Source organism: Giraffa tippelskirchi, chromosome 13, assembly GCF_054371585.1.
Source record: "Giraffa tippelskirchi isolate mGirTip1 chromosome 13, T2T-mGirTip1v1.2.pri, whole genome shotgun sequence".
Taxonomy (NCBI): Eukaryota; Metazoa; Chordata; class Mammalia; order Artiodactyla; family Giraffidae; genus Giraffa; species Giraffa tippelskirchi.
The window spans coordinates 118,188,455-118,213,679 of NC_137287.1; the positions used below are offsets into that span (position 1 = coordinate 118,188,455).

Sequence of the window (25,225 nt, forward strand, 5' to 3'; positions counted from 1 at the left end):
AAGTTCTGGGTTTACACTGTGGGAAAAGGAAGAAGCCAAAGGCACATCGCTTACCAAGGCTCTGGGTACACGAGGTGAAGGGGCAAGATGACGCTGCTCCTTTTGTTCTGTCAGAAACCATAGCTGGATAATATCCAGCTGCTGCCTGCAGCCCGGGGGTGGTGGAGGGGACCCTGGGCCGGCAACTGTGACTCAGGAAGGAAGAGTGTCTAAGACCTTGGGGTCTTAGGGGAAAACTGAGTCACAGCAGATGCTGCCCCCAAGTTTCCAAATTTCCTGGGACGTGGTCAGCTTTGGCTTTGGAGAGGGCTTATTTGCGCTCTTGTTTCCAACTGTGACTCTGGAGAACACTGACTTAATAATCTCCACCTTACTTGACTTTCCTTGGAAATGCCCACATATATGTGTTTGCGTTTGTGTATTTGGTGTGTGTGTAGGGACTGAAGACGGAGCCCAGGAGGTGGTGAAGGAGATCTTAGAAGACGTGGTCACGTCTGCAGTTAAAGGTGAGAGCCAAGCGCCCAGCTGCTCCTCCTTGCTCCTTCACAGAAGTCCACAGCCAGCTGTGCCAGTGGAAGAGTGCACCCCCGCCCCCGCCCCTGCAGATGAGTCTGCCCATCTTAACACGGAGTTTGGCAATCACTTGTGACTCGTGATGGGTTTCCTTCTCCCTCAGGTGGGGTTCTGGTCGCGCAGTCTAACGGAGGTCCATGCCCTGTAGAGCCAGGTGTCCCCAGGAGTGGGCAGGGAGCCCTGAGGCAGTGAAGTTTCCCAGCTAGACACTAATGTGTCCAGGGGACAGTCCTCATGTCAGCAGGTGTCAGATGCGCAGAGAAGCTCTGTTAGTTCTGTTCGGCTTCATTCATAACTGCCTCAGTTTTCGGTGTAGTTTCAGTGGGATTAACCTTGTATAGCTCAGAATGACTGTTAGATGATTTTTCCTTTTGTTTTTACTCCAACTCTCAGGTCAGTGGTTATGTGCTGAACACTGAGCTTCGGGGTCAGTAAACCATTAATGGGTTGAGAAGTCAATAAATTAGTGGTTTGTAATCCATGTTTTTAAATGGGAGAGAATAAGACAAAAATAGGTACAAACTGAATGTCTCGCATGTAGTAATGTTAAGCACTGCTCCATGAAACATGTTTCAATGATTTATCTTTGTCCACACATGTATACTGGGTCCTGACTTTTAAAATGTATTTCTTAACGAGTGAGGGTCAAGATCAAAGAGCTTTGACCCACTGCTCAAAGCCCTGTCCTTTTGTTAATTTAAGGTATCCCCAAGCTATAGTCATAGATTTCATCGTTGGTTTAACTCTTTGTAGAAATGTCTTTTAAAATAAAGTAATTTTATTTCATACCTTTATATTTTTCTTTCCTGGGGCCAATATATGAAGTCCTCACATGGTGAACCTTGTCTGTCTTGCTCATACTATATCCCCCAGCCCCTAGCCCTAGAGCTTGGCATATAGTGGGCACCTGATAAATATTTGTTGAATATGCTTCAGAAACCATTTTTGAAGATTGTGCTTACTGAGTTGTTTGGTGTCCCTTAAATATATTAACATAACAATCCATATGGTAAATTCCTCATAGAGTTCAGCTGTTCTGCTAGTCATCAGATATGCTTTCTTTCATTAAATGATGGAATCCATTTAATTCTTTGTCTTTTCCTTTTCCACATGGCTGCCAGGAAGCTCAGATCTACTTTTTTTTTTTCCTCCTGTGACTAAGGTTTTCTATCATAGCTATCAATCTCTCTTCATTTATGTGACTCTTGTTCTCTAACCCCTACATTAGTAACCCTTTCTGTGCATTTCTGTTTAGCTGCTTCTGATTATCTTCAGAAGTAGGTAGGGGTGGACAAGACTGCTATATAGCACATTTCTGGAGGTACCATTGACCCAGACTACAGTATAAAATGACCTGGGAGTGGGGCTGTGGGTAACAGACACAGAAAGCCAGAAAGGGGAAAAGCAGTAGCTTGAAGGTCATGTGAATAACTTCTTCTTGGGACTTCTCTGGCAGTTCAGTGGTTAAGACAGCGTGCTTCTACTGAAGGAGATGCAGATTCGATCCCTGGTCAGGGAGCTAAAAATCCTACATACCTCATGGCCAGAAAAACAAAACATAAAACAGAAGCAATGTTGTAATGAATTCAATAAAGACTTTAAAAATGGTCCACACCAAAAAAAAACCTTAAAAAAAAACAACAACTTCTTCTTGGTGTCAGGCCATCTACTTACCCTAAAGAGTAAGTACTGACTTGATGATGACTTTTGCATTGTATTTTAAGAAGCAGCACAAAAGCATGGGCTGACAGAGGCGGAGACGGTCCTGAGTGAACTGGAGTGCCAGGAACATGCTGCACCCCCCGCAGCTGATGAAAACTCTCAGACCAACGGGATAGCGGACGACAGACAGTCCTTGTCATCAGCAGATAACCTGGTGCGTTGGTGATCCTGCCATCAGACTGGTTTCGATGTTTACTTTTTCTATAAGATGCAGAATCATATCTCTATCAGAAGAAGCCAGTGAAAACCAGCAAGCCCTGTTCAGTTATTTAGTCACACCATCCTGGCCTGATACTCGGTGTGTTCTTGGAACATGCTAATTAATGCTGGTGGTATGTAACGTTGTTAAACCCTATTTATTCAGAACTTTTCAAAACTTAACATTTCTTGCCCTTTTTCTTTTCTCTCAAAATGGTGTACATTGATTAGAGAAAGAATAAGGGAAATACAGAGAAGGAAAAATAAGGAAGTAGAAGTCATCCATAATCTAACCCAGAGATAACATTTGTTAAGGTTTTACTTACTTAGATTTTTCTCTCCCTCCCATGTTTAAACCACTTAAATGTAATAACATGATATACATGCTGTTTTGTAACCCGCTTTTTTAATTTAAGGTACATTATGAACACCCTTTCAGGCACCCTTAAGTGTGTCTGCTTCATTATTTTTTTAGACAGCTTTGTTATTCTATTGAAAATGCTATATATAAACATTCAAAACAGGAAGAAATATGATCTGAACTTGGCTCCAGAACTCACTCAGTCTCTACCTTTTCACGTGTATCTCAACTGTTTAAATGATCACACACACACAGAGGAGCCTTTTTATGTATTTCTTTTTCCTATTCATCACCCTGTTTCATGGAATTTTAAAGTTACTGATAACTAGATACCTGTTTATGTACTGTATGTATATCCACTTTATACTTAAAAATAATAAGATTTTCTTCTACAACTATTCCCTACTCCACCCCATCCTGAACCAATTGCCCCTGTCTCAGTCTGTTTAAGCTGCTTTAATAGAATACTGTATCAGTCAGTTAGTTCAGTCGCTGAGTCATGTCCGACTCTGTGTGACCCCATAGACGGCAGCCCACCAGGCTCCGCCGTCCCTGGGATTCTCCAGGCAAGAACACTGGAGTGGGTTGCCATTTCCTTCTCCATGAATACTGTATACTGTATACAGAATACTGTATACTGGGTGCCTTATAAGCAGCAGAAATGTGTTTCTCACAGTTCTGGAGGCTAGGAAGTCCAAGGTCAAGCTATTAACAGTTTCAGTGTGTGGTGAGAGCCTGTTTCCTGGTTCATGGACAGCCGTCTTCTTACTCTGTCCTTCTGGCAGAAGGGGCAGCGGAGCTCTCTGAGGCCTGTTTAATAAGGGCAGTAATCCCGTCCGTGAAGGCTCCGCCTCACGACCTACTCACTGCCAAAGGCCCCATCTCCAGATACCATCACATTAGGGATTAGGTTTCAGCGTAAATTCAGTGAGGGGCTCATAGATATCCAGTCTATAGCAGTCCCCTTGGGGTTCTGTCATCCCCATTAAGAAGGCACTGGTGGGGGGATGATTTGGGAGATTGGGATTGTTGTGTATACACTATTGATACTATGTATAAAATTAGATAACAATGAGAACCTACTCTATAACACAGGCAACTCTCCCCAGTGCTCTGTGTGACCTAAATGGGAAGGAAATCCAAAAAAGAGGGACATATATATATGTGTAGCTGATTCACTTTGCTGTACAGTAGAAACTAACACAATACTGTAAAGCAACTATACTCCAATAAAATTTTTTTTAAAAAAAGAATGCATGTATATAGGGCTGTGTGTAAATTCACACACAATATTTGTGTCACATACTAGACTGCAACTTGCTTTGTTCCCTCAACACGTTTATGGACATCTTTTCACATCAGTACGTGTATATCTAACTAATTTTTTAATGGCCATGTGAAATTCTATCATGGATTACCATAATCTATTTAACCAGTTCCCTATTAGGTTTTTGGATTATTTCCGTTTAATCATAGGAGACAGTTCTACAGTGAACATCCTTGTAGATAGATCTTATTCTTTTGTGACCCCATGGACTGTAGCTCGCCAGGTTCCTCTTTCCTTGGGATTTCCCAGACAAGATTACTAGAATGGATTGCCATTTTCTTCTCCAGGGGATCTTCCTGACCCACAGATCAAACCCACGTCTCCTGCATTGGCAGGCAGATTCTTTATTACTGAGCCACCTGGGAAACCCAACAGTATTCTTAGAAATATCTTTTTTACCCAAACTGATACAATTATCTATATTCGTTTTGGGTTTTTTATGATTCAACCTTTGCTCATTTATCATTTTAAACCACTCACACCCACTTTTTGAAGGACAAGGAAGGAGGTTTTAGAATTGCTGTGACAACTCCCCCAGAAGCTCCTGTTTTGACATACTGTTGCCTCTCCCACATCCTTCACCTCCCCATTGAATAAATAATTTACATTTTCATGAGATAATTGCATTTCTTAGTTTTGAAAAGAGTCATCCTTTTGTTTGGACCCTTTGATTTTTCTCATCTTTGTTCTAATCTTAGGAGTCGGATGCTCAAGGACATCCAGTGGCCGCCAGGTTCTCCCACATTCTGCAGAAGGATGCCTTCCTGGTGTTTCGCTCACTGTGCAAGCTGTCCATGAAACCGCTTGGCGAAGGCCCCCCAGATCCAAAGTGAGCTAACAGCAGTTCATAGCCATCTATAATCCTAACGATCCAGGAGGATCTTGGGGCTCCAAGAAGCCCCACTACCTTGTCCCCTGGTTGGTGTAAATGCAGTAATTTATAGGACGATTTTACAATGTTTTCAGGCTCATGAACGTCCCACAGAGCTCTCATCATAGATTGTGTGCCCACCAACCAAGATTATTTGGCCCAATTTTGCTTTCCTTGGTTTATATACTAAAAACAATTGTTCGGTTGAATATTCACCCTCTTTGTCCTGACTGATGAATTTAATCTTCTGAGAGTGAGAGTCCCCCACCTGGATGCATACAGAATCTCAGTTTCTTGCCCTGAATGGAAACTTCTGTTTTCATGGATACAAATTTATGCCCCAAATTCAACCCAGAGAAGCCAGGCCTTTAGAGTGAAGGATGTACCACAGGGAAGGTAGTGCTGTGGGGTGTCAAAGCAGAAGTTTTAGAGCCACGGGGAGCTGCATTCAGCCCTGGCTCACTTGAGACCAACTTCATGGCCGTAGGAGCTCCTAAACCTCATTTGGAAAATGGGGATATGGAAACTCACCTCACAGGCTCATTTACCTAAAATGACAGAATGCCATCCCGAGCACAGGGCCCGGTCCTTCACGACAGTTTATAGTCACTGTTACTGTCATCATAACTAGCTGCTAATAACAGTCCTCTTGTGTTGAGAATATGATGACCATTAGGGAAAAGACTCACGAAGGTTTCCCTGTCTTTCCAGCCCTGTGGGCAGGGATGGGGAGCCTGAGGCAGGTAGATGAAGAGCTCTGTTCTCATTTCCTCTAAACATAGAGCGGGACAGACAGTCTAGTCTCACATGATGGATGTGAAGTAATTGGTTCTATTAGATCACTTGCAGAACCACCTTTCCAGAATCAGTTTGCACTTATTTTGCTCCTGCTGTATTTTCTGCTTTATGAGTGGGAGAGAGAAACAACAGTTGGCAGCTCTCGTTCTCCCAGGGCCTGCGGGTTCTGAGAACCTTCCTCATGCCAGCTGCTCTCTTTCTCTTGACATTTTAGGTGCTGTTGCTGATTCTTGAGTCCCCGGCTTCTCAGAAAAATCCTCTCGCTGATAGAGGAGTGAGACCTTCTTAAGAAACATCCTTTCTGAAATTGTACCTCTCAGCGCTGCCCTTGTTTTCCGTTTCCTTCGCCAGGTCCCATGAGCTGCGTTCCAAGGTGGTCTCCCTGCAGCTGCTCCTCTCCGTGTTGCAGAACGCCGGCCCGGTCTTCAGGACTCATGAGATGTTCATCAACGCGATCAAGCAATACCTCTGTGTGGCGCTGTCCAAGAACGGCGTCTCCTCAGTGCCTGACGTCTTTGAGCTCTCTCTCGCTATTTTTCTTACTCTTCTTTCAAACTTTAAAATGCACCTGAAGATGCAAATAGAGGTATGGACTCCAAATGGACTGTTTTGGGTTTTTTATTTGAAGTTTGATGAGGCTTTTATATGATGTGTTAAATATTGGTGGGAGTTACACGTTCTACTTGCTGGCACCCCAAAGAACTTTTTGAGCAAGAGAATTCCTTTTCATAAAAAGTTACTTCCCCCAAATCTTGTATATGTGTGCTCACTCAGTCATGTTCACCTCTTTATGACTCCACGGACTGTAGCCTGCCAGGCTCCTCTGTCCATGGAATTTTCCAGGCAAGAATACTGGAGTGGGTTGCCGTTTTCCTACTCCAGGGAAACTACCCAACCCAGGGATCAAACCCACATCTCTTGCATTGGCAGGCAGATTCTTTACCACTGCACCACCTGGGAAGCCCCAAATCTTGTATACCTTTCATTTTAACGAAAGGTTTAAACTGTATAGTCTTCTGTTGGACTCAGTCCCCCAGACATGTTTGTTTAGCCTATACATTTTTTGAAATGACTTGAATTAGTATCCAGACTGAGAAGTCAGGGACTTCCCTGGTAATTCAGTGGCTAAGATTCCGAGCTCCCAATGCAGGGGGCCTGGGTTCCAGCCCTGGTCAGGGAACTAGATCCCATGTGCCGTAACTAAGAGTTCAAATGCTGCAACAAGAGATCCCAAGTGCCTCAAGTAAGACCTGGAGTAGCCAAAGAAATAAATAAATACATTTTTTTAAAAATCGGGAAACGCGATTCTCCATGAAAATCCATATTTCTGATTTCCTCTCAAAAACCCATGTCCCCAGTTCTGCCTTTCCACGTGGCAATTCTTGGCTTTTTCTCTGGAGCAACTGCTAACTCTGATGGGGCCGTGTTCACTGTGGTCCTGCCCTCCTCACTGTCCCACCAGGGCCAGGGTTCCTGTGCTGGTCAGCCACCTACACACACACGTGCGTGCGCACACACACACACTCTCCCTCCCTGCTTTACTCATAGACTCTACCTGCTCTTAAAGGGGTTTTGAGCCCTAATTTAAGCTATTAATTGCTGTCCTCCTTTATCTTCTTCCTGTCATATAGGTCTTTTTCAAAGAGATTTTCCTGAACATTTTAGAAACATCAACAAGCTCTTTCGAGCACAGGTGGATGGTCATTCAGACCCTGACAAGGATCTGCGCAGGTACTTTCTCCCGGAGAGGGGGCTTATCCTTTTGACTTGCTCAAAAACGCTTCTGAGGCTTTCATTCTCCACAGTCCAGATGAAGACCTTGATCCCCTCCTTTTAGCGCTGTAATGAAATGCTAAGGAAATCATTCCCTTAAAGGCTGCTGCTCACCTAATGACCAGACTGGTTTGCCCTGGACTTGCTGATTGTAGCACGGAAAATGTGGGAAACCCCCTAATCCTGAAAAACTAGGACACTTGTCACTGTACCTACAAGCTGAACATGGTTTATAAGTCACATAGTCCCAGACATGAGTGTCCTAACTCCTGATTGAGTGCTAAAGTAAATTTGCATTTCCCTTTACACCACCCAATTGTGTGATGATAAACTGAGCATCTATTTGTCATCAAAGTAACCTCATCAAAGTTATACGGCTTTAAGAGTTGGATGAGGCAGTTGTTCTCCCTTTTTGACGAGGAAAGTAAGCTGTGAGGGTTTGAGTGAGCAGCCTGAGATTTCAGTGAGTGCCAGGGCAGGCCTAGAAGGAGAGCCTCCTGCATTCCTAGCCCTTCCATCGTACACTTCCTGTGTGAGGCGTGTCCAGCCTGAGTTACTGATTCACTGGGAAAACTTTTTGACCAAGGAATCTCATTTAATAAGGAAACATAGCTGCTCTCTGTATTTAATCAGAATTTCTAACATCCATGTTTTGTTTTCCAAGATGCCCAGTGCGTTGTAGATATTTATGTCAACTACGACTGTGATTTAAATGCTGCTAACATTTTTGAGCGCCTCGTAAACGATTTATCCAAAATTGCTCAGGGAAGAAGTGGACACGAGCTGGGAATGACACCTCTGCAGGTAAAAACACTGAGAATGTTTGTTTATGTTTACAGTTCATTTCAGTAAACGTTTGTCAAGCGCCACCATGTGCCAGGCACTGTCCTTGGTGCTGGGGATACAGCAGTGAACAGAACACAGGCAAGCACATCCATGTGCACAATTGCTGTGGTCCTGACACTTAAAAGTAGACAATGATGAAGTAAGCTGCAGGGAAGAATAAAGCAGGGACGATACAGAAAGGGTGTTGGAGGTGAGGGTGGGGCCGTCAGGGTCGTCTCCCTCAGAAAGTGACGCTTGAGCTGAGACCTGTAGGAAGCGTGTTCACTCTGTTACCTTTCCATAGATCGTGTGAATACAGGATCCCAGGCTAGAGTAAAGGCAAAGGAGATTGCTTCTTACTAGATCCCCTCTCTATTCCCTCCCTACAAAGACAATAGGGTTCTTAACCTGAGGTCTCTGAAGAAATTGGTCGGAAGGTCTGTGAGCCACCTGGAATTACACGTGGAGTTTTGGTGTATGGGCATTTTTCCTTGACAAAGGTCTATAGTTGTCATTAGATTGCCCGGGGAGATCTAGACCATCTTAGATGCTGTTTTGAGTCTGAAATATTTGCACTTTTTTGAAAGATTATCTGCAACTCATATTCACATTCAACTTGTTAGTTGAGAAGTGCTACTTAAAAAAAAAAAAGTTTTTATTTACTTCAGAGTAAGTGTTAAGATGGAATGCTTTTGTGGGTGTTCATGGGGTGGTGTCGTCCACGGTCATTCATCTGCTACCTAAGATTCTTTTCTCTTTTTTCAGGGTCACTAGTGAAGACTCTCCGTTTTTTTAAAGTTTTGGTTTTAAGTGTTGGTTTTTTGTGTTTTTTTTAATTTATATAAACAATGAATGAGAATTTCATTTTAAAAATCCAAATAATGCTCTTCACTTTAGGAAAGCACACATCCCAACATCCCATATTTTTGCAGGTAGGGAGTTTATAAAAGACGATCATGGTTTTTGCAGTGAGCCCTCAGTGTTTACATCCCCTGTTCCCTCTCCCTTGAGTCAGTAACACCAAACATCAGTGATTATCTCATATTGTCATAGGATTCCTGGAGCTCTCCAGTCATCTGCACTTAATTTATCTGCTGAGTCTCTGTACTTGTCACTTTTGTTCTTTAGGAGCTCAGTCTCAGGAAGAAAGGCCTGGAGTGCCTCGTGTCCATCCTGAAGTGCATGGTGGAGTGGAGCAAAGACCTGTATGTGAATCCCAACCACCAGACCAGCCTGGGTGAGAGACCCCCACTGCACACACACACCTCCCACCCACCACCACCCACCGCTCACAGTAGGCTACTCATGACTTTTGGAAAAAGCTATCCTGATATAGTTGTCTTAGAATTAGCAAAATACTTTAGTTTGGGAAATACCTGAAGTATTTTAAAGGTTCTGCTTTTTAATCCATCTGGAACTTTGTGGGGAGGGACGTGGAGGTCATGTGAATTGTGCTCTAACTTCTTTTTTCCAAACAGCCATTTATTACAACTTTTTTTAGTAGTCTCTCTTTCCCTCGCTGATTTGAAGCACCACCTTGATGGTATATCACATCTCCCTGTCTGCATAACTGTTTCTGAGTTTTCTGTTCTATTGATTTGTCTGTTCCTCCACCAATACCATGCTTTTCAAATGCCTAGAGTTCTACAGTGAGTTCCAAAACCTGCTAGGGCAGGTTCTGTGTCTTGTGTGTTTTTGCACTTTTATTCTTCCATGTGAATTTTAGCATTAGCTTATCTTCCACAACCAAGTTGTTAAGTAAAGTAACCGCGATATCAAGATTTTCATGAACCCCAGTACAAAGGTTATTGTTACAGGTCTGGGAAAGGGAACCACACAGCCAGGCCTCAGCTCAGCTGCACCTGCGTCCCATGTGCTCATTTGGTTTCCTTTGCTTTTATGTTGTCACAGGTCAGGAGAGGCCTATGGACCAGGAGATGGGGGACCTGGCAAGGCGGAGCAGTGTGACGTCCATGGAGTCCACGGTGTCCTCGGGGACTCAGACAACTGTCCAGGATGATCCGGAGCAGTTTGAGGTCATCAAGCAACAGAAGGAGATGATTGAACACGGCATCGAGCTGTGAGTGTGGCTGTTGCCTCTGGCTGAGTCTCTTGGGAACCTGGCGTTGACTCCTGAAGATGAATGCCTATTACAAATGACCAGGGCTGGCGCTTGTGGTCAGGCCCGATCAGGTTGGGCTGAGCACACACATGAGTGTGTGAGAGAGAAATCTAGTAGTTTTGTGTGGTTGATGCCTGGTCTTTTTTGTCTTTCTTCCTAATGTAAAAAATTTAACCAGTTTAGAAAATGCAGAAAAGTATAAAGTAAGAATGTTAAAATCACTCATAAAATTACTACCTAGGGGAAATCGCCATTGGTATCTATTGTAAAAAACTTCAGCATACAAAAAAATTAATTCTTGCCGTATTAGTGTTCTCTACTTTTTTTTTCTGAACCATTTGAAAGTAATTTGTAGCCATCACATTACTTAAGCTCTACGTGGCTGAAAAATAAAGGACCTTCTCCCATATAATCACATCATCATCGTAGAATCATGAGTAAACATGGTTTCTTTCATCTTTTATACACAGAAATGCATACATTCTCACATCCTGTCCAACTTTTGAATGGTTAGTCAATTTTGTAAACTCAGTTTATTTTAAAAATTGATATTACAGTACTCATTTATTGGATTGGCCAAAAAGTTCACTTGGATTTTTCTGTAACATCTGATGGAAAAACCCAAACAGAGTTTTTAGCCAGCCCCCAGTGTGAATATTTCTATTCTCACCATCCCTTGCATCCCCCCAGTGTGTTCTCCCACAGAAGCTAAAGGAATCTTTTGAAAACTCACATCAGTCTTATCACCCCCCTGCCTACACTCACTCCAGGTTTTCCATTTCCTCCCCACAGCCCTATCCAGCCTCCAGCCTCCCTCACTGATCTCTTTTTCCAGTACTCCTGGACCTTACATGGGTTTCAGTCCCTTGAACATCTCAAGCATTTAGCACCATTGCACGCTCTGCTTGGAATATTCTTGGGTCTTTTTCAACCTTCAGGTTGACAAAGCATCTCTTCCTCAAAGAGGACCCCAGTAACCACACTCTCTGGACAGGTCCAAGGTCACTTGTGTCCCCGCATAGCCGTTCTTCACAGCTCTTGCCACAGTTTGTGCTTCTGTGTGAAGGTCAGTTCCCAGTGCATGGCGTGGTGAACAACAAGTTGAATTTATATAGCAGTTATATTTGTCTGCCTTTAACAGGAAATACAGAAATAACTACTCAAGTGCCATTGAAGGAAATCCCAGAGTACACAGTCTAGGACTGTTACAGTGGCTCTTAGGGATGTCAGAAACCCAGGCTTCTTTTATCCTTCTGCTTCACCATCCTGAACAAAATCTTCATCTTCACTGTTGCCTCATGGTTTAAGATGACTGCTGGAGCTCTGGTCATCACACGTGTATTGTGGGGAAGAAGGGGAAAAAGCAAGAGACGTATACCCACCTCCCAGCCAAGTCAGCCTTCTTCAGGATTCTACCTAGAAGTACCCCCACCAGTTCTCATCTCTCACTGGCCAGAACTTTTATCACATTGCCATACTTTGTCTAAGGGAGGCAGGGAAATGTGTTTTTAATCCCAGATAGTTGTGTGCCCAGCTAAACAGCTAGGTCGTATTAGTGTTGGAGAAGAAGAAAATGGATTTTTTGGTGACAACCAGCAGATTCTGTTAGAGCAAAGTCAGAAATGAAAGGTAGAATTGAGAAAAGCTACCAGGACACTCAAGACTTTCCCAGCTGATACAGGATGACTTGTTCATGGTGTTACTGTAATTTGCCTCAAATGCCAGCTATTTCCATCTCCCAGAGTTGGGAATCAGCAACCTGTGTCCCATCTCTTGAAACAGATTCAACAAGAAACCCAAGAGAGGGATCCAGTATCTCCAGGAGCAGGGCATGCTGGGAACATCGGTGGAAGACATTGCCCAATTCCTGCACCAGGAGGAGCGTCTGGATTCTGTAAGACGGGGGGCTGGGCACATACTTGTGGGCTCTTCTGTGTGGCTCTGAGACCTTCCTGGCTTTCACCTAGAGACTGGCCAACCCCTGAGTGCAGTGCCATTGTCTACGCTCCTGTTTACAGTAGTCCTATTTATCCCTTTGGCTAGTGTTGCAAGAAGTTCTTTACAGGGAATAAACCACCCTCCTGACAGGTGGTTGTTTATTTGAGGGGACAGTGTAGGAGCTAAGTGTCCCTTGACTGCCAGAAATTGTTCTTTTGGGTGCTCACCTGCAGTTCATCTCCCTGTTGAGTGTGTCTTATCATTCCTCCATTTGTCAGTGCCTTTCTTCATGGCAGGACCAACTGAACCTGGAATGGTTTAGGGAGTGACCCAGCTTTTCTAGCGGCCCAGCCCATCCTAGGTATTTAGAGCTGGGACACTATGCCTCCCCTGTTTGACTGAAGTGTCTTTCACTGGGTGTTCATATTTGACAGTTTTTAGGTGTGAGTGAGTGTGTGTGTGTGTGTGTGTGTGTTTCAGACCCAAGTAGGTGATTTTCTGGGAGAAAGTATGAAGTTCAACAAGGAGGTGATGTATGCCTATGTGGACCAACTCGACTTCTGTGAAAAGGAGTTTGTCTCAGCACTGCGGACATTTCTAGAAGGTTTCCGCCTACCTGGAGAAGCCCAGAAGATTGATCGGCTAATGGAGAAATTTGCTGCAAGATACATAGAGTGTAACCAGGGGTGAGCACCATCTTTAAGTCTCTTCCACACCATCTTTTTGCCTTCCTCAGAGCATCCGTCTTCCTGTGGTTGGGGGTTCAGTCTAATCTTTTTAAATCTGTGCCCAGCCACTAAGGTTTCTATTCACTGTTCACCAGCAGGCACTGTGCTGAGGGATTATCTCATGCAAGACCTCCTATTCTTTTTTTTTTTTTTTAACATATAGCATTGTGTAAATTTAATGTCTACAACATTTGATACATTTATATATTGTATTATGGCTTCCCTGATGCCTTAGATGGTAAAGAATTTGCCTGCAATGCAGGAGACCCAGGTTTGATCCCTGGGTCGGGAAGATCCCATGGAGAAGGGAATGGTTCCCCTCTCCAGTATTCTTGCCTGGAAAATTACATGGACAGAGGAGCCTGTCCATGGGGGCTACAGTCCATGGGGTCACAAAGAGTCGGACACGACTAAGTGACTGACATAACATGGTTGCCATGGTAGTGATGATTAGCCCCTCTGTCATCTCATATTAACTATGTCTTTTTAGTTTTTGGAAGAATTAAGGTCTAGTAGTGTTGCTTTCACGATATGAAAGGTGGTAGCATATAAAAAAGTGAGTTTCTTTTCTTTGGGTCACATCTCTTCTGGTCTTTTTTTGTTTGTTTTTAAATTTAATTTATTTTTATTATTTACTTTTTCTTAATTAAGCTTTTCTAGACTCTGGGTCATTGGTTATCATTAAGTGGTGATGGAAGCATCTGGGGAGCAGTCGGCCTCCTTTGCAGGAGGCGTGTCTCCCTGAGCCCTGTTGCCGCCGCCCAGCCTTGTCTCTGTCCATGTTCTCACATCTGAAATCTTTTTTTTTTTTTAGGCAAACTCTGTTTGCTAGTGCTGACACTGCGTATGTCCTAGCATATTCAATTATTATGCTAACTACAGACTTGCACAGCCCTCAGGTAACATATTTTAATGACTTAAATACTCCATTAGCTAAATAAATAACTGTATTTGGGCCACTGGATGTCTCCTAAGTGGATTCTTCATTTTTTTAAATTTCAGGTAAAAAATAAAATGACAAAAGAGCAGTATATTAAAATGAATCGGGGTATCAATGATAGTAAAGATCTACCCGAAGAATATCTCTCAAGCATCTACGAGGAGATAGAAGGCAAGAAAATTGCGATGAAAGAAACAAAAGAACACACAATCGCCACCAAATCTACTAAGCAGAGTAAGGTCTAACAGCAAAGTATTTTTATCAGTTCCAGTGTTCAGGTGTATCAGAATGCATGATTAAGTTCCCTGGTGATACATTTAATTTGCATATCTAGCTATCTGAATAAGAAATGTGATTAAATTAGTTATTATGATTACATTGACACTCTCATAGTATCACTTAACTTCTTACTAGATTTGTAATTAGATACAAGAGGGAATTTAAAATAATCTGAGAGCTAAATTACTCCCCAAAAATGTTTCTTAAAACTTCGCTGTAATACCAGTGGTGATTGTGTCAACCTTGATTAGAATTCTCCTACTTAAGGCCCCTGCGAAGCTGTCAGTCTCGTTTGTGAGGCGGCAGCGTGTCCGGTTTAGAGCACAGGCTCTGCAGCCACACTGTCTGAATTCAGGTCCCAGCTCTATTGCTTGTCAGCTGTGTGACGCAGGGAAAGTTACTTAAGGTTTCTGTGCCTTATTTCCCATAAGTGAAATGGCAGTAACGCTTGTTACAGACTCAGAAAGTGGTCCTCATGAGGAGGATTTGTGAGTTAGTTGGTGTAAATCTTTTGAAACAGAGCCTGGCACATAGCAAGCACTCGGTGAGTATTAGCTGCTGTTACTCTCTTATTTCTTCGTAGGTGTTGCTAGTGAAAAGCAGCGACGGCTACTGTACAACTTGGAGATGGAGCAAATGGCTAAAACGGCTAAAGCTCTGATGGAGGCCGTGAGCCATGCCAAAGCCCCGTTTACGAGTGCCACTCACTTGGACCATGTCCGGCCAATGTTCAAAGTGAGTATACAGAGAAGTTAAGACACGGCTGAACGTGATTCTAGAGTTGATCAGCCAGAAGCTCACCAGCGAGTTTATAATGGTGAAGAGACTGGGGAAGGGAAAGGCCAACTCTAGTGTTTCTTTCTGACTAGTAACTAAAGCGAGTCCTTCCTGGAAGCCCCGTGGTGTTGCTGGGGATGCGTCAGCACGGGCTGTACAGTGAGAGCATCTAATTTAAGCCCTGTCTTTGCCACTTTGTTGCTCTTGGACTTGAATCAGGTTATTCAGCCTCTCTCTGTTCATCATCTGTGAAATGGGTCCCGCAGGGGTGCTGGGGGGATTGAATGGATGAATTATTCAGGCAAAAGAGACAGTTTTATTGTGATATCTCATCTCAGTGGCCTCAGGGTTAGCCTATAAGATGAAATTAGGTAGAAGTAAAAGACATATCCTTGGGACTTCCCTGGTGGTCCAGTGATTGAGGCTTCATACTCCCACTGCAGGGAGCACAGGTTCGATCCCCAGTTGGGGAACTAAGACCCGATATGCCAGTTGGTGCAGCCAAAAACAAAAACAGTATCTTAAGTTCTCTGTTTTTTAAATGTCTAAAAAAGATAACCTGTTCTAAATATATAGCACTCATGTTTTCTCTTAAGTTTTTATAGTAACTGCTAATATCCTGTTGATCACTTTTAGATTTTTGTGTGCCTTTACTTTCAGGGAATTCACAAGAAAGCTGGAGGAAAAGTAAGCTCTTAAGTAATCTGAATTAGGAAGCTTTCAGTAAGCTAAGTTGATAGGACCTAAGTTGCTTATAGATTTTACTTTGCATGCCAACCTCTGATTGGCAGTAGATGCCTGCTGCACCGTGTAAAGGATTCTCTGGCCCCGATTAGACTAAGCAGGGAGTGGGATCGCTGATTGATTAGTGATGTCTGCCATGAGTACAGATAGACATGGTGGTGGCACAGTAGCCACGTACATGCCATCCTTCCTTTAGAATTTACGTTTAGTAAATGGCATGCTGTAGTGTTGGCTTTGACCCCAGGTTAGGAGGAATTTTTATTTCGTGTTGTGAATGAATCAGAGTAGCCGTGAACTTGACATACTGGCTGTGCTTGTAACTTAAGAGTGTGGCCTCTAAGTGCTCTTCCACACTGAGATTCCAGACGTTTTCCAAACCTTCCTCCTTTGGTAGCTGGTGTGGACACCGCTGTTGGCAGCCTACAGCATCGGACTGCAGAACTGTGACGACACTGAGGTGGCCTCTCTGTGTCTGGAAGGCATCCGGTGTGCGATCCGGATTGCCTGCATCTTTGGAATGCAGGTGGGTGTACTTTAGCACAGCTCCAGAGAAACTGGTGGGCTGTGTTCCTCAGGATTTGGAAAAATTTAGAAACTATCAGATATTTCCAATTAGCTGAAAACTTCTCAGCAGACACCTCACTCATGCCCACTGAGAGAAAGATGACAGATGTGTGCTGGCAGCAGCCTGATTGGAGGAAGAATTGGCAATTTGGATTAAAAACCATTTTTGAAGGTAGGTGGGCGTCCAAGCTACTTAATTGGACTTGACAAAACAGCCTTTCTATCCATCTGGCTAGGTGCCTGGTGCTGGAAATAGTGTTTAATGGTGTTTTTCCTTTTAAAACCAGCTTATTATTTTAATTTCCCTTATTTCCAGGTCTTCTCTGGGGGAAATAAGTAGTTCAGTGGAAAATGAATATGTCTGTAAATCTTTTGGGTCTTGAAAAATTCAAGGAAGTAAGCATAATACAATTCTAAACTCTTAGGAAATCAGGAAGTTGTCAGTTTCATATGTCCTAAATCACTAAGAATGTGTGCCCATCTATTTGGAAACCCTCAGGCTTCTGTTCCCATGTGTCTTACAAACAGACGTTTTCTTTTGCACCAAGACCCCAGGCTTTGACCTCGGACAGTCTGGGTTTCACACCTCACCTCTGCTGCTTCTCTAGCGTAACGTCGGTCTAGCCACCTTCTCCCTGAGTCACCCTTTATTTCCTCATTTGCCAACTTGAGATAATAGACCAACCTGCAGGATTGTTGTAGAAACCCGCATTTACTCGACAGTCCTAGCATTCAGCAGGTTGCTCTGCCCCTCCCTCAGAACGGAGGTCAGCTGCAGAGGAGAGGCTAGTCCTCAAATGGGTGATGAGGTATTTGGGTAGCGGGAGGACAGAGGTGTGGAGTACCTGGTGTGGCCCAAGTGGGTTAATGTGCATAGAACCTGTCCCCACGCGCGCGGGAGGCAGCAGAGGAACCAGTGCCCGGTCCCTTCGATGCGAGACCCTTCTCACCCAGGTCGGGATCTCAGCGTTCCCTCTCTGCTTCACCTGCAGCTGGAACGAGATGCCTATGTTCAGGCCCTCGCACGCTTCTCCCTGCTGACGGCCAGCTCCAGCATCACGGAGATGAAGCAGAAAAACATTGACACCATAAAGACGCTCATCACCGTGGCGCACACCGACGGCAACTACCTCGGGAACTCCTGGCACGAGGTGAGTGTCTCTAAAGCCCGGTGGTTGCCTTTTCTCAGTGAGGTTGAACCCCAGCTTTCCTTCAGTTCAAACTCCGTCTCTCGGGTCGACTCTGTTTCTCTGCAGTCAAGCCTCACTTTAACTCTGGGTTTTGTCTTACTCCCTGTGTACCTCATGTATCAGAAAGTCAGCCTCCCTGTGGCTGCGGCGAGTGAAACGCCTCAGATCCGCCACCTCACACAGTGCCCCCAGCACCATCGCCAGTGTCTGTACGGAGCAGACCTCTGTCATAGCCACTTTCTTCCCACATCAGCACCTCTTTCCCCAAGTCCTTATGCCCCTCCTGAGAGCTCTTACTGCCAGGGAGTGGATTTTAAACAAAGCCCAGAGCCTGATTTCTCTCCCAAATGTAGCAAAAAGGACATGGTCAGCATCTAACGTGAGCTTTTTTTAACTAAACCATGTTCTAAGAGTTTCACCTCAGAAAATAATTACCCATGTGTACAGACAGATGTTTGAAAGGTCATGCATCGAAATTTTAGTTGTTCTAGGGAGAGATTAGATGGACAGCCTAGATTGTCCCATCAATGAGAGATTGATCTTTAAAAAAAAAGTGAGGTGTACCACTCCTTAGATTATATGGACATATAAAATGAAGTTGCTCAGCGGACTTCCCTGGCATCCAGTGGTGAGACTTTGCCTTCCAATGCGGGGGGTGCAGGTTTGACCTCTGCTCAGGGAACTGAGGTCCCACATGCTCTTGGCCAAAAAACAAAAATAAAGCAGAAGCAATATTGTAACAATTCAATAAAGACTTTAAAAACTGTCCACATCAGAAAAAAATCTTTAAAAGAAAAAAAGATAACGTTTCTGAAAGGAGAGACAGCCAGCATTACGTGCTCCCTGATGGATGCACACGATACCACTTAAGAAATGTTTTTGCGTAAAACTCCAGCCTGAGTCAGTTCAAGCCTCCACTGCTTATTTAAAGGAAATATAGGGAACGGAGGAGCACAGTAAGTGGTGTCATGAGAACACAGCCTGCAAACTGTGGGATACGACAGACTCTCAGCAAATGACCAAGTTCTTCAACAAATAAACTGGACGAAAAATAGTAGAGGAGTGAGGGAAGGAAGGGAACATAGAGAAGCCTCTTTCTGTAAAGAAATTTTAGAGAAAAACTGATAAAGATGCTATTTAAGACTGTCTTTAATACTTTGATCACAGTGTATTAAATTAAAAAATCACTATATAAACATGGTGCGGCATCATCCTTCATGCCAGGCATATGCAGAAAACGAGATTTGAAAAGATAAGTGAACACGTTAGCATGCTCTCTGTGTGATAGAATTATGGAGACGATTTGTTTTCTCTTTTTCCTTCAGTTATATTTTCTAATTTCTCTACCGCCTGAGGTATTACTTTTTGTTTTAGAGGGAAAACGGTGTAAGAGTAGAGGCTCAGGTGTGGAGAGTGATGGGGCTGTGATGACCTGGAAAGGAAATTGCCATCAGCCTCCTGCTGCCACGGGGATCGCACGGTTCAGGGGAAGGGCCTGGAGCCAGACAGCTGGTCTGAGTGTCCGCCTCTTCTGCCCGTATGACATGGCAAGTTACTTAGTCTTTGAGCCTCACCTTCCTCCTCTGTGCAACCTTCAGAGGGTTGTTTTGAGAAGGAAAGGAATTAACATGTGGAAAATGGATTAGAACTGAATTTGGCAAGAAGAGAAGGAAATGGCAGCCCAGTCCAGTATTCTTGACCGGAGAAGTCCATGGACAGAGGAGCCTGGTGGGCTACAGTCCATAGGGTCGCAGAGAGTCGGTCACAACTGAAGTGACTTAGCACGTACAAGAGCTTAGTAGCTCTTAGCTGTTCTCACCATCATCATCATGGCACATACCTCAGTCATTTTTCACCCCGTTGTTCCTTTCTCTGTCACCCCTCTGGAGTATTCCATATTAGAAAACATGGGAGGGGTAGGTCGTCATTGTTTTGAGTTGTGTGCTTTACTAATAAATTATTTCCTGTTTCCTGAGGAATAAGTGTACCTAGTGAATCAGTAAATAGCTGCTGTCTCCCCTAGAGCTTTCTTTTTTCTTTTACCTGAGAGATGCAGTTAATGTGGGGCCCCTGCCAGCTGCCAGGTGTACAGCAGCATCTGGAGATGTTGAAAATGAATCAACCAAAGAAATCCATCACCGATTTGATGGTCAGACACTTTGAGAAGTCAAGTTGGAGTCTGTAAGTCCTTGGCCACAGGTGTTACAGACATACATATCCCAGCTTCTGGAAGAGGGAGATCATTAGCAGTTTACTAGTAATAGTTTAATAGTGTCCTGTGTGGACTCTGTGGTTGATTCAAGTGCCTATCTTAGTCAAGGGGAAGTCAGTTTCTAAGTGAAAATCCTCAGCAGTGCTCTGTGGTGTAGTGGAGTCCCATACTCAGATTGGGTTATAAGGTCACCATGGAAAGCAAAACTCAGCCATAGTCAGAAGTCCCCATGGAAATTCTTAAAGAAGGCTTTACCTGGAGATGGATGTGCCATCCCTCCTTAATTTTCAAGCAGCCAGTTTTTGCTGCAGTAGAAGTTGAAGCCAGTCTCTGTGTATTCAGATAAGCTCCAGGTGAAAGGGCCGGATGCAGGTACGGGTTCTCCAGCACCTGAGCCACCCCATGGGGCTGGGAAATCGTCTTTTCTCCTACCGCACACCCATGCCAGGGCACGCCCTCATTTATTCTGTTAACCAGAAAAGAATCGCCAAGTGCTGGGGATTCAGCAGTGAACAAGATAGAGTTAATGCCCTGTTGGCACATAAGACAGAGAACAGATATATGACATAATGCCAAAAAGTAAGTACTTAGAAAAAAAACTGCATGGCCAGGGGATGGTGATGGGGAGGGTGTGTGATCTCAGGTGGCTGAGGGAGGTCTCTGGGGACACAGGTCTAAGGGGTGAGCCATGGGGAGGAGCGAAAGTAGCACGTTCAAGCATGGGGAACAGCCGGTGTGCTGTCGATATGAGGAGAAGAGTGGGAAGGAGGTGGGGGTGGCTGAGCGGGGAGGGTGAACAGCCTGGTGACTGGAATCCGCCACTCTGATCAGATGCTCTGTCTTTATTGAGCACTTATTTAAATTTGCATAAAAGGACACCCATCTCGCCTAACTCTGTTGTAGTTTTTCTTTTGCTCATTTTCTCTTTCCCGTTTTAATAGTTTAAACAATAAAGTAGTGAGGTCTGTCTTCCAGACCCACACTCAGGGAGTTGCCCAGCCAGAAGTAGGGAAGCCAGCCTGAGTCTCTCAGATGTTATCCTCTCCTGAAAGGCCGCATGTCTGGGAGAACTCTGTAATGGCTGAGTTAAGAGGGCACTACCCTTTTCGGCCGATGAAGCGGGAACTCATCTCTTCATGCCCTCTTTCCTCAGATCTTGAAGTGCATCAGCCAGCTGGAGCTGGCTCAGCTGATAGGGACCGGTGTGAAGACGCGCTACCTGTCTGGCTCCGGGCGAGAGAGAGAAGGGAGCCTGAAGGGCCACACGTTGGCAGGAGAAGAGTTCATGGGCCTTGGCCTCGGTAAGGTACCAGGCCCCCCAGCCGGCCGCCCCGATTCACCAGTTAACTGGCACGAAGCCCTTGTTTCATCAGGACCATAGATCGCCTGTGTCTTACGTGCCAGCTGACAGCATGTCTGTTAACGGAGTGGAAGTGCTGCCTCAGCTCTCTCAGTTGTGATTAAACTGTCGAGTAAATGCTAATTTTACCGGCATCAGCAGGGTGCATTACTTTTCTTTCTATGCATATAAGTATATTGGGGGGTGGGAAGCCATCTGGTGTTTGAGGAGTGGGTGTGCATATCTTTAGATTTCAAATAGATTCAACCTCTTTTCCCTATTCATTTGGGAGGCTTATATTAATAGGTATTCTTGTGAAAGTAGGATTATTTCTGGTAATACATTGAAATGAGAGACTCTCTTGTCAGTGATATAACAATAACAGTGAAAAAGGGCAGACATGCCAGGCCACGTTCTAAGCACTAAGTTTGTATATTTAAATTCATTTAATCCTTGTAACAACTCAGTGAGATTGAGGCTACTATCCCCATTTTGTAAATGATATAAGTGAGGCACAGAGGGGTGAAGTGTTATGAACAAGGTGCCCTTTGGAGGAAGTAGCAGAGGTAGGTTTCAAACCCAGGCCATTTGATGCAGAGAGCAGACTCCTGGGTCCCACGTAACACTGGTTGGAGTAGTTCAGTTAAAAGTACAGACTCCAAACACGGGGGAAGGGTAACAGCACCTTCTTCTCGCAGTGTACGTAAGGATGACTGAAGTGAACCCTGGAGAACGCCTCAGAGCTTCAGCAGTTTTAAACCGTTACATGTTCTAGGAGCTCTGAGTTAGTATCAGTCAACTTGAACTTGTTTTCCTAAACATAGACATTTAATACTATAAAAAATATAGAAGACTGTTATGACAGGGAGATGGATGGTAAAGGAAGAGAGAGAACTTGTATAAGAATGTATTCTAAATGCAAAAATGCCAAAACCTGAGTTAATTTTATTCTGCCATCATTGGAGGGTTTTTTTTTTTTTCTCTTGCAAACCAATCTCACAGTCGCTTGTCTGTGCACGTTGATGTCACAGGATACTTGGTTCTCTTTACTTGACTGTTTCAGAAGCACTGTTGCTTTTGTGCGCTGGGTTTCAGGTAATTTGGTGAGCGGTGGAGTGGACAAGAGACAGATGGCCAGCTTCCAGGAATCAGTCGGCGAGACCAGCTCTCAGAGTGTGGTGGTGGCTGTAGACAGGTAATGAATTTGTCCTCCAATGAAGTTGGACCACCCAGTGCCTTGGCACCTTCTGTATAGTTGCTGGGTGTGAAGGATCCCTAATTTGTTTGACTGTTGTGTTGTCACCCCAGATCACTCAAACTGAGAAAGAGTAAAAGCAGCACACGTGGCCCACAGCTACTGATTACCTTAGTTTTAAATGTTTTAAATTTCCTTAGTTTAGAGGTTACTTTTTAAAAAATTCGAAAAAAGTGTTGGATTTAAAGCCTACCTATAAGTGAGAGTTGGCCAAGTTGACATTTCCTTTCTTTTTCCTCACAACCTTTCAGTTGTTTCTGTTTACTTAAAACTTGACCTAAACATCCAAGAGAAATACAGATATTCTCATTTAAAGATACTCATTATGTCGTTGTTTGGTTGCTAGGTGGTGTCCGGCTCTCTTGCAACCACCTGGCCTGTAGCCCGCCGGGCTCCCCTGTCCATGGGATTTCCCAAGCGAGAACACTGGAGTGGGTTGCCATTTCCATACTAGGGCTTAAAATAGGAATTCTCTTCAAAGTCAACAGACTCCTGAAAATTGCCATTGAATGATCATATACATTAAATGTAAATAATTTCAGATAATAGCAGTGCAGAATTTATGACATCATTTGTAGTGTTGTCAGAACAACTTTCTTAGTATTTTAAACTCTTTGTCAACATGTTTTGATCATCTTGCTCCTGTTGCTTTTCTCCTTCTCTCCAATAGAAATACTGTCTGCGACGCACTTCTGTTGAGTTTTCCCCACTTTTTCCTCTTAGGTTTGGGCTGATAGAACAAAACGTCTGTCCCACTACTGACTGCACGTTTCTTTCCCGTCTCTGGGCAGACAGTGCACAGCAGCCTGTCGAGCACCTTTCTGTGTGCTGTTACGTTGCTTAAATTGAGACGTGATTCCTACAGTCTAAGACTCATCCTTCTAAAATGTACATACAGTCAGTGGTTTCTAGTATATGCAGAGCTGTGCAGCCATCTAATTTCAGAGCTTTTTCATCACCCCATAAAGAAGCCCCACATTTTTTAGGAGCCACTCCCCAGTTCCTGTAACCACTAGTACACTTCCTGCCTGTGTAGATCTGCTGATTCTGGACATTGTTTGAATTGTATTATTTTCCCCTTTCAATTATATCTTTTTTGCCTCATGATTTTGGGGCTCTGTTGTTGGTTGCTAAGTCTTGTCCAACTCTTTGAGACCCCATGGACTCCCTCTGTCCGTGGGGTTCTCCTGACAAGAATACTGGAGTCGGTCGTCACTTCCTTCTCTGGGAGATCTTTCCGGACTAGGGATCAAACCATGTCTCTTGCACTGCAGGACGATTCTTTACCACTGAGCCACCAGAGAAACCCCTCTGTTGTTAAACACGTGTATATTTACAGTTACTAGATTGTCTTCACAGATTAAATCACTTATCATTGTAAAATATTCTTTGTCTCTAGTAATGATTCCAGTTTTAAGTCTGTATTGTCTGATATCAGTACGGCTACTCTTGTTTTCTTTTTGTTAATTGTTTGCATGTGGTATTTTTTTCATACTTTTACCTTCAGCCTATTCATGTCTGAATCTAAAGAGAGATTGGCAGGATGGATTAAAGTAAACATGATCTAACTGTATGCTGTCTAAAGATTCAGCCATTTTTCTTGAATAAACATTGTCCCAAGCTTTTGGTAATTTCCAGAGGTCAGATCTGAAAAATTTATTAAATTTTTGTCAGTTTTTTGGTTGCTCTTATGGAGGAACAGCTTTTTAAAGGTCCTCAGTCTGCATTCCCACAGCCGTGGAATACCATATTCCACATTATCATATTTTGACTTTCCCCCCTCCTTTTGATGTTGCTTTTCTCTTCCTGCCAGTATAAGCATTTCTGCTTTCAACGCACCTCGTTGACCAGTTCTATACCTCTGATGCCTCATAATTTATTTTAGTGGAAGTGCCAAACCTGAAATGTTTCCTTTTTGCCTTTTCTGAGTGTTTGAAATTGAACCTTCATCTTCCAAATCTAATTTTTATTTTATTGTATCTGGAATTTTCTTCTTAGAATTTTTACTGGCTCTACCAGGCTGGATGGAAATGCAATAGGTAAGTATTTGACTCACCTGTGATAACTGCAGAGCTTCCTGTTATAACTGTCTGACCATTACTAACGCGGCCTCGCTTGTGTTGTTGGATCTGGCCTGTAGTTGACTTTGTCCGCTGGCTGTGTGCCGTGTCCATGGACGAGCTGGCTTCCCCCCACCATCCCCGCATGTTCAGCTTGCAGAAGATCGTGGAGATCTCTTACTACAACATGAATCGGATTCGACTGCAGTGGTCCCGAATATGGCATGTGATCGGAGATCACTTCAATAAGGTAACTCTTTAGATTCAACAACCACTCTGTTGATGTCCAAAAAACAGGCAGGGGACTAAATCCAAAACACAAGCGATTGAGTGTTTAGGTGCCAAAATTCACTTTCCCTGTGGAGTCAAGAACAGCTGATAGCATACTTACATATGGATAGAACTTATGGGGAATGAGTTAAAAATCCATTTGTGTATAAAATACTTAAATATCCCACATTTAGGATGTAGGCTCACACCATAAAAATCATTATAATCACTGGACAAACATATTGGTGCTTGAAAACATTGCAAAACCCTGAAGCGCCTTCTGAATGACCAAAGATTAAGTTACGTTCTTTATAGTTGCATTATAAATGTCACTGCTTCTTGTATTCTGACTTCCATCA

The 25,225-nt window shown here is 43.8% G+C and overlaps 1 protein-coding gene across 9 annotated transcripts in view; it reads left to right on the forward strand.

Annotated features, from left to right (window-relative positions):
* The window catches only part of ARFGEF2 (ARF guanine nucleotide exchange factor 2), a 78,548-nt gene that overhangs the window by 29,368 nt on the left and 23,955 nt on the right, over positions 1-25,225 (forward strand). For 5 of the 9 annotated variants that reach the window (XR_014073101.1, XM_081556835.1, XM_081556833.1 and 2 more), the window contains exons 7-25: positions 438-506; positions 2,298-2,449; positions 4,880-5,010; positions 6,202-6,436; positions 7,482-7,581; positions 8,288-8,427; positions 9,577-9,685; positions 10,360-10,528; positions 12,353-12,464; positions 12,989-13,194; positions 14,051-14,135; positions 14,239-14,410; positions 15,039-15,190; positions 16,371-16,499; positions 17,533-17,691; positions 21,096-21,243; positions 22,377-22,476; positions 24,535-24,575; positions 24,677-24,846. Coding sequence is in view for 8 of the 9 variants with exons in the window: in XM_081556835.1 (XP_081412961.1) it covers positions 438-506; positions 2,298-2,449; positions 4,880-5,010; positions 6,202-6,436; positions 7,482-7,581; positions 8,288-8,427; positions 9,577-9,685; positions 10,360-10,528; positions 12,353-12,464; positions 12,989-13,194; positions 14,051-14,135; positions 14,239-14,410; positions 15,039-15,190; positions 16,371-16,499; positions 17,533-17,691; positions 21,096-21,243; positions 22,377-22,476; positions 24,535-24,575; positions 24,677-24,846 (2,579 nt within the window). In the remaining variant the exon portion in view is untranslated. Of the gene's footprint in view, positions 1-151; positions 162-437; positions 507-2,297; positions 2,450-4,879; positions 5,011-6,201; positions 6,437-7,481; positions 7,582-8,287; positions 8,428-9,576; positions 9,686-10,359; positions 10,529-12,352; positions 12,465-12,988; positions 13,195-14,050; positions 14,136-14,238; positions 14,411-15,038; positions 15,191-16,370; positions 16,500-17,532; positions 17,692-21,095; positions 21,244-22,376; positions 22,477-24,534; positions 24,576-24,676; positions 24,847-25,225 lie in introns of all 9 variants that reach the window. The other 4 variants (XM_081556834.1, XM_081556837.1, XM_081556840.1 and 1 more) reach the window with 2 other exon arrangements.